This window comes from Solanum pennellii, chromosome 6 (assembly GCF_001406875.1).
Source record: "Solanum pennellii chromosome 6, SPENNV200".
NCBI classification, from domain to species: domain Eukaryota; kingdom Viridiplantae; phylum Streptophyta; class Magnoliopsida; order Solanales; family Solanaceae; genus Solanum; species Solanum pennellii.
Window position 1 is genome coordinate 56580333 of NC_028642.1, and position 8916 is coordinate 56589248.

At 30.3% G+C, this 8916-nt stretch overlaps 1 protein-coding gene and 1 long non-coding RNA gene across 2 annotated transcripts; both read left to right on the forward strand.

Annotated features, from left to right (window-relative positions):
- The first annotated feature begins 2740 nt into the window (after positions 1-2740).
- Positions 2741-5340, forward strand: LOC107022480 (aluminum-activated malate transporter 2-like). Its single transcript, XM_027917967.1, has 6 exons — positions 2741-3041; positions 3280-3423; positions 3634-3906; positions 4000-4112; positions 4220-4363; positions 4734-5340. The coding sequence occupies exons 1-6, from the start codon at positions 2741-2743 to the stop codon at positions 5160-5162; spliced, it is 1404 nt and encodes a 467-aa protein (XP_027773768.1). The 3' UTR covers positions 5163-5340.
- A 1846-nt stretch (positions 5341-7186) lies between these two features.
- On the forward strand, positions 7187-8891 carry LOC114077586. Its single transcript, XR_003578913.1, has 5 exons — positions 7187-7334; positions 7523-7587; positions 7881-7962; positions 8125-8207; positions 8864-8891. It is a non-coding gene; the product is annotated as an uncharacterized LOC114077586 (long non-coding RNA).
- Positions 8892-8916: the final 25 nt, after the last annotated feature.

An 8916-nucleotide genomic window follows, 5' to 3' on the forward strand; every position in this document is an offset into this window, starting at 1 on the left:
CAGAAGAAATTCGCTCCCATGAAGTGATTTTATCCTTTTGGTTAATTTTTTTTTTTGATGTGCCGTTTTGATTTTTTGAAAGAAAAAAGTTATCCTTTTGACTTCGGACTCGAAATATATACGAAAAAAGTTTGAGATCCTCTTAATTAAATTGTTCCTTAATGTATCGTATATTTGAAATAAATTGCAATTTACTCTAAACAGAATTGTCATAAAGGAGATTTTGTTGAAGGATTTCTTATTGACTCATAAAAAGATATATGTACGACATGTTTAATTTGAAATTAAATAATTAAAGCTAGAAATTTAAAGATCTAGATCTAAAATAAGTACTACGTACTTATTATTGTGTTATTATTATACACATTTTATACTATAAGTCATTGCATATGCATACATAATTTGTGTTAAAAACAATATAATTCAGTTAAACTCACGGTCCGATCAAGTTTTATAGAGATCAAAATGATCTATTTTTAAAAGGTCATAATATGTTTGTCAAACTTTTGGGAGAAGTGCTTATCTGCTGTTTTTCTTAAGCTAAAAAATATAGTTTTTTTCTCAAAAATATTTTTTTCTAAGAAATTACACTTAGAAACACCTTTTGAAAGCTTAATCAAAACTCAAAAGTACTTTACCGATTAATTGACCAAACACAAATTACTTCTCAATCAGAAAGTATTCTTTTTTTGAAAAATACTCCCATTGTCTTATTTACATGTATATAAAATACTCTGTCCTATTTATGCGTATATATTGTCCTATTCTCATATTTTTTTTTTAACAAGAATGATCTAATTTGACTTGACACAAAGTTTAAGAATATAATTTTTTTAAAAAAAATTTGCTGTCCTAAATTAAAGTTAAGTCAAATGTACAAAATTATCCTTTGATCTCGTGACCTTAAACATGCCACGTGGAAAGCTGAAATTAAAATGTTACTCCATCCGTCCCGAAATGTTAAACATGTTGCACTTATCGAAAGTTAAATTGACTAATTTTTAAAGATAAATTAGATCACATTAATTCGATATTTTAAACAAAAAAATTAGATATTCTAAAACTATATAAAAAATATTATAAATTACAATTTTTTATATATTAATATGATGAAAAAATGTATCTTAAAATGTTAGTCAAAGTTTTTATAGTTTGACTCTAAAAATAGAAACCATGACAAATAATAACGGACAGAGGGAATATCAAAAAACAGAGAGGCCATTCATTTTGAAACAGACAAAAAAAAAAAGTCATTCTTTTTTAAACGAAAAAAATGGATCATTTTACCCTATTGATTTATTTTCAAATTTTCAAAAGCATTAACTCTAAATAAATTGAATGTATGATGTGGAACGGAGAAAGTACTTTTTAAAATATTAGATTTTATAAGATTAACCAAACAGATTATTAAATGAATGATAAGAGGTTCTTCATATAATTGTCGAGTTCCCATCTGTCTTTAGCATGGCAAAATTGAAAAAAGGAATCTCAAAATTAGGTGCTCAATCATTCTTGGAGATAGCATTATAATTTATATGTTAGTACAGTACCATACATACATTTATTTATTTTGAATTAGTAATTTATATGTTAGTACAGTACCATACATACATTTATTTATTTTGAATTAGTAATTTGTTAATAAAACGCGTCATATACTGACAAAGGGTTACTACGATGTACAACTCAGACCGATCGACGAGGAGGACACACACATATTTCATAATTTTTTTAATTACTCAAAATTTAATTATTAGTAGATCTACATGTGTTTTGAGTTCCTCGATACTTTATTTTCATTTCATGTATTAATGGTGAAAAGATAAATATTTATGTACTTGGGATTTAGGTCATTAATTAAACATCTATAGTTAGCTAAGTGACATACATACATTACAAATAAAAAAATATTTTAGCGACATTAAATATTAATATTAATAAAGAGTGGTAAAGCCTTTACAAGCATTAGTTAAGTGTTATTAAAACCAATTTTGCTAAAGACTTTAGAGACATATATAAAGAGTGACAATTACCGCTAAAAATACATATTTAGCGATTCTTAATTGTGATTATTTTTGTTGTAATGATATGAAATGCACAAGTAACTAATTTGAGACTATATAATAGAGTTAAATCAATGATTATTGTTGAGTCTATTTATTCGAGTCATTTTTAGGAAATAGAATATGTCTAACTCTATTATCAGATTTTAATATCTTCACTTAGATAACAGAAATGAGTCAAAAATATTCTTAAACTATGTCAAATAAATAAAATGTTTTCTATTTATGAGTTTGATACAAAAATGCTCTTGTCGTCAATACTTTAATTTAAAATTATCATTATTGTTATTTAATATGTTAAAAATGCTTAGTTTCCATATAAATATATTATTTATTTTCTTTTTATACATTTTTTTTTAATAAGATGAGTGTTCAAATGACTGTGAAGGCTCGAATTCGAAACTTTTATTACTGACTGCTACAGCTAAGCACACGGGAACGTGTTCCTAGAATCTTGAAGCCAAAAGAAAGGTGGGAAATACATCCCAACAACAAATTTTTTTAAAATAATAAAATCGTACGTATCTGTATTTCTTTGTTGTCAACTGTCTCAGTCAATTTCTCAAATTTTTTTTTGTTTTTATAAATAGAAGGGAAACTTTAACATTAAGTCCAGACCAATCTTAATTAATTTTCTCTAAAAGTAGAAACAACAAAGTTATAATACCTAAGCTAAAATGACTATTGTTGTTGAAAATCAAGCTGAAGTTGCTGAGTGTGGATGTTTCCTTAATGCATGGCTTTGGTTCAAACAATTAGTTAAAAGTTTAATGGTTAAGGTTGTAGATAATGCAATTAGTGCAAAGAAATTAGGAAAAGAAGATCCTAGAATAATTGTTCATTCTCTCAAAGTAGGGTTTGCTATAACTCTAGTCTCACTCTTCTACTATTTTGAGCCTAAATTTGAGTATCAAGGTTTTGGTGTTTCTGCAATGTGGGCTGTTCTTACTGTCGTCGTCGTCTTCGAATTTACTGTTGGTAAGTCATTACACTCTATTTTTTTGTAAAACATGTCATGTTATATGGCTAGTTATCTTTTAGCTGATCAGAAGACTGTTCGACATAAAAGTTAACAACTCTAGAAAAAAAGATAGTGCATGTTGGCTTATACACACCACTAAACATTTTTACTTGAATTTTTTGCCTTATTTCATTTTAGATTATGAATTTATTACTATGTTTTAGTTGATTAAAATTTATATTTGTTGTTTTGCAGGAGCAACACTTGGAAGAGCTGTAAATAGAGCAATTGCAACATTCTTAGGTGCTTCAGTAGCTGGTGGAATTCATCGATTAGCTTGTTTCTCTGGGTCAAAGACAATAGAGCCTATTTTACTTGGATTTTTTCTCTTCTTAATAGGTAATTCATTAAAAAAATTAAAAAACACCCATATATTTTGACTAACTAAATTTAGATACGCCCCGATCTGTTACATGACATAACAAACTATGTTAGATCAGAAGTGTATTTAAGTTCAGTTAGTCAAGCAAAAGGGTATTATGAATGTTTTCGGTAGTTTTCTCTAAAGATTATATGTGTTGTAACGAATGCTATTTTTTGTACATGCAGTTGCAGTAGTGACATATTTGAGATTTCTCCCAAAGTTGAAGGCAAGATATGACTATGGTGTCCTTGTTTTTATTTTGACATTTTCATTGGTGTCCGTTTCTGGTTATCACGATAAACAAGTGTTGGAAATGGCAGAAACAAGGATAACCACTATTCTTATAGGATGTGACATTGCTGTACTTGTTTGCATTTTCATATGTCCTGTTTGGGCTGGTCAACAACTTCACGATAAAATTTCATCAAATTTTGAAAAAATTGGCTCTTTTCTTGAAGGTATGTATATATAGTTTTTATTTTTATACTTTATGTTACATAAACCAAAATTAGAAATGAGTTATATAATCTTGGATTTTGTTAACATGACAGTGTTTGGGACTGATTACTTAAACACATCAAGTGGGGAAGCTAGTGAACAAAAAACATCTGATTTGGAGGGATATAAAAGTGTGCTTAATTCAAAAACCGCTGAAGAAGTACTGGTGAGTAGTCACATAAATTGAGACAGTTTTTTGAAAACAAAAATATTATTAGAACATAACGAGTACTTGTAATTTTCTCATTAATTTTTTCATTCATGTTTTTGTAGGCTAATTTTGCAAGATGGGAGCCTAGACATGGGAAGTTTAGGTATCGTCATCCTTGGGGTCGATATTTGGAAATTGGTGGCATTGCTAGAGATTGTGCTTTTCGAATTCACGCCCTAAATGACTATCTTAACTATGAAACTCAGGTAATTATAATTTCTATCGAGTCAATCTAACTAATTCTCGAAACTAAATTAGATTAATTTAATATTTTAAATTAAAATAAAATTCAGATATTTGAAAACTAGACTATTTATGATATGAGTAAGTTGTTATTTACTCATATCAATATGATGAAAAGAATATTTATCAAATAAACAAAAGGTGGGCTTATTTTGAACTTTTGACCTTCCAAATATTCAAAGGTCAATAAGTTTTAACTTTTGACCTTGAAAAGTGACCGAGACAAGTAACTGTCAATATCAATTATTTTCGTGAAGTTATATGTATATGGTCCTACTTAAACATATGGAATGACTAGCTAATTAATTAACTAATCTACTACAATTATTGCAGGTTGAACAGGAAATTAGAACTAAAATTCAAGAACCATGCAAGAAGGTGAGCACAGAATGTGGCCATGTTTTAAAAGAACTAGCATTGGCTATGAAGACAATGACATATCCACACACCATTACAATCCACATTGACAATGCAAAAATTGCTGCTGAAAATCTCAAGACCTTGCTCCACACAAATAGTTCATGGGAGGGAATAAATTTTTCTGATGTCATTCCTATGGCAACAGTAGCTTCATTACTCATAGAAATAGTTTCTTCTAGCGTAAAGATGGTGGAATCATTTGATAAACTTGCTACCTCAGCAAGATTCAAGAAGACTAATCAACTCGCCCCGGTGAGAGTAAGAACTAATAGTTGGAAAACTAGAGTAACGCCAGATCAGCCGAGTACAGAAAGTGTACATCATGATGTTGCAGGAGAGTGAGGACTAGTGACGAAGTCAGAATTTCTAAGAGATCCGCAAAATAAGTATGGTGTTGTGTAACAAGAAGTTTTGTTACACAATATGTAACTTCCCCTGTGAAGAAATTTTGTTAGATGAAACTTTTAGGCAATTATTTGTTTAGAACCTTTATGGTGTATATAATGTCAATAAAAGGCAACTTTTTTATCTCAAAAAAGTTACTCAACCTTGTTTTAAATAAAAGGCAACTTTTTTATCTCAAAAAGTTATTCAACCTTGTTTTGTAACACAATAGTCAATCAACTAATGGTAGTTCAAAAATTTACTCCATATTTTATAATATAAAAGTCACTCAACTATTGTTATTCAACCCATTGACTCTAACATCATTCGTAACGAATAACCTGTTATTAATATTGTCCGGTTAAGCATAGATCTGTAATCGATATATATCTAATCTCTTATGTTTTGTCGATATGTGACTTCTTTAAGTTAAATGTCACAACTAACGTTTATAATCATAGGTAAACCGTCTAATAGAAGTGTTGACTAGTAACTTAAAAAAATTAGACAGGTTATCAATGACGATACATTAAAATAGACTAATAAAGTAAAAAAAAAAATCCACTATATCAAATGCATATATAAGCTGCAACCTTTGTGATTTGTGGGTATAGCAAATAAAAAGTTGTCTCCTATTGTTTTTTTTTTCTTTTGGACAAGTGTTAACATTTTTGATGGGCCACTAAAAAGCAGTGTAACGCTAGTAATTGTGTGAAAATATTTATCAGATCATAGTACAGTATCTATATCTTTTTCACTTTAATCACATAAGTTATGACTTGTCAAATTCTCTTATCTGACTACTAATAATAATTGATTACAATTTTGAGGTCGTAGCATATGTAATTATTTAAAGTTGGGAAAATCGTAGAGATTTAAGTTGAAATTTCGGAAGAAATAAATATTTATTTTATTTAGAAAGTATAGATATTTATGAAATATATATAAAAAAAATTACTATATCAACGTTGTATAATAATATGTCAAGTCGAATTATGATTCACCCAAACCATAGTTTAGTTCTCTCAAAATTGAGTTAAAAATCTTAGCTTTCTTACATTATTGTGATTGATCATCACATATATAATTAACAATATCTTAGTTTCAGACTTGATCATGTAATTGTGATTGTCCCTCAATTGTCACTCTTCACAATTGCAATAACTTGTTATACCTAAATATATATACAGACAATAATTCATAGTATGTGATTTTTTATTTGAAATTAACTCGAATTTTTCGAGTGTTTTAAATTAATCATATCGATAAGTTTCAAAACATAAAATTTAAAATACGCAAAGTCTCAAATCAAGAGATAAAATTTAATACTCAAAATTAAGAATCAGAATATAATAAATACACAAACAAAAGAATGGAATGTTATAACTTTATTCTTCAAATATATAATTGAGATGTAACGCAAATTTAATCGTAATTATAAAATAGAAACAAAAACTATGACATGTAGCAAGGACATAATTATTAGTAGTGAGTAGCTAGTTAGGACCCAGTGTCAAACATCCTGTAAATCTTGGACCTCAGGTACTTTTGACTCCCCAAAGAATATGCCATATGTTATTTAGATGCTAGTTCATTGTCCATCGGATGTTACTTCTGATCCATTTGTACCTAAGATTTTGACTTACTATCTTTCTATACCAAAATTATCATTTGTGAGAACAGCTTTCGGCGAACAATCTGTCGCTCTTTTTCATCCGCTGGATACTTGTTATAGATCTTAAAGATGGTCGATAGCTTACGATGATATTTTCAGTGGAACATTTCTTTCATTATACGTACCTACAGAAATAAACTACTTGTATTACAATGTGAATGTCCAGTACAGTATGGATTGAAATTATAAGCATTATAGAACATCTGAATAAGCTGAAAATATAAGTATATTTTATTCTCCAAGCTGTATGGTTCACAAAAAATGTTAGTGTACTTGCTTCTTTCACCATAACTAGTCTGTTAGCTCTGTGCTTGTGATGGCTCTGACTCGTTGCAATTTCTATCCTAGTAGCTGGTATTCTCTGCGTATACATAAACTATGATTGTGACAGACAGAGGCAAGAGTTCCGCAGAACAAATGGCAAAGCCCTTGTCTGGGGAAAGGCTCCTTCAAAGGTTGGAGGATAGCATTTATGATTTACTTCCGCTGTCCCAACTTATATGATAATTATGATTATATTTACTTCCACTGATATTATGCATTAGTCAACTTGACATTTTAAACTCCATTTCTAGTCAAAATATTTTAGAAATTCTCTTTCCCCTTCGTAATAATATCTGATTCTGTTTCTATTTTTGTGTAGATTGTCGCCTCATACACTACTACAACTGGCGAAACTAAAACCAGCATTCTCCTGACATCTGGATGGTCAGTTCTTTTCTTTAACCTTGTTAACTTTATAGGAACAAATAGTTACTCTTGTTCCGCCACCAATTTTCCAGTTTACAAGCTGTAGTCAATTGAACCACCAAATTTGTTCTTTATAAGCTGTACGAGATTGCTGTTACAAAAGAGTGCTAAATGAGCTAGAATGTGTAGTTCAGAGAAAATCTTTACCGTTTTGCTCTCATTTGCTCTTTAACTATTTCTCAAGAACTCGATGCTGATAGTACTGTAAACTTCAGATGCAACACTAAATATAAACTTCAAACATTTTGCAGGTGGGGCTTATCGCGGCATTTCCATTATGTTCCAGAAATACTAGCTTCGTTTTTCTGGAGTGTGCCAGCTCTTCTCAACCATGTAAGCTTTTGCTTACACCAAATAGACAGAATCTTACATTTTTATGCATATCAAGAAGAAATTTAAAAATATTCTGCCTCCTCTATATCATTATTGTGCTGTCTACTTAAGGTACTAGAATCTAACCAATCCACTCTCCGTCATAACTTTTCCTCATTGCAGTTCATGCCCTACATCTATGTAATCTATCTGACGGGCCTCCTTTTGGATCGAGCCAAAAGGGATGACGAAAGGTGCAAGTCGAAGTAAGCAACTCAATCTATTATAAAAACTTGATCATTATGCAATCCAATACACAAAGAACCTCGCATGCAAACAAACAGATGTTTTTGTTGTTTTTATAGTTGAGAACTAAAATTCTCTCCCTTGTGCACAATACACTAATGTTTCGAAATTAGGATAAGTAACTACAGGGACATCTCCATTCTCCAATAGGCAGAGATGGCAAAGAGCTTTTTTATTTTCCCTGGAACTCAATTTTCATTTTTTAGTTAAGGAAATGGCGAAATTATAGTCCATTGTATGTCCTACTGAGAGAGATACAGAGAGTTCTTGCCGGAAGCTATGTTGCTTGGATCCTCCAAAAATGCTGCCCACACACGTCTTTGGAAGATCCAAGCTACATAGGGCTAAAAACTGATATGAATAGACGTCTTTATCTGAGGTTTCCTTGTCCAGCCCCTCATAAAAGGATGTTACTTTTAATATAGTCTTGTTTTGATAAGCTCGAGGCATAAGCAGCTCGAGGTATGAAGTTAGATTGAACTAAAACTGATGAAAAGGTTTAGCGCAAGCATTTTACCCCCCTAATATCAGTAAACAACAGGACGTTTCAATCTCTTTCGTGTCTTATGAAAATCTAGTGAAGGTGAGAGTTTGACAATGTCTTGCTTCTTTGCAGGTATGGCAAATACTGGAAAAAGTATTGTGAAAAGGTGCCTTACCGGGTAGTCC

Bases quoted from the DNA above. Each gene is read 5' to 3' on its own strand.
- LOC107022480 (XM_027917967.1), top strand. From the start codon at position 2,741: ATGACTATTGTTGTTGAAAATCAAGCTGAAGTTGCTGAGTGTGGATGT. The intron at 3,042-3,279 runs GTAAGTCATTAC...GTTGTTTTGCAG, and splicing joins CGTCTTCGAATTTACTGTTG to GAGCAACACTTGGAAGAGCT. The intron at 3,907-3,999 runs GTATGTATATAT...TTAACATGACAG, and splicing joins AATTGGCTCTTTTCTTGAAG to TGTTTGGGACTGATTACTTA.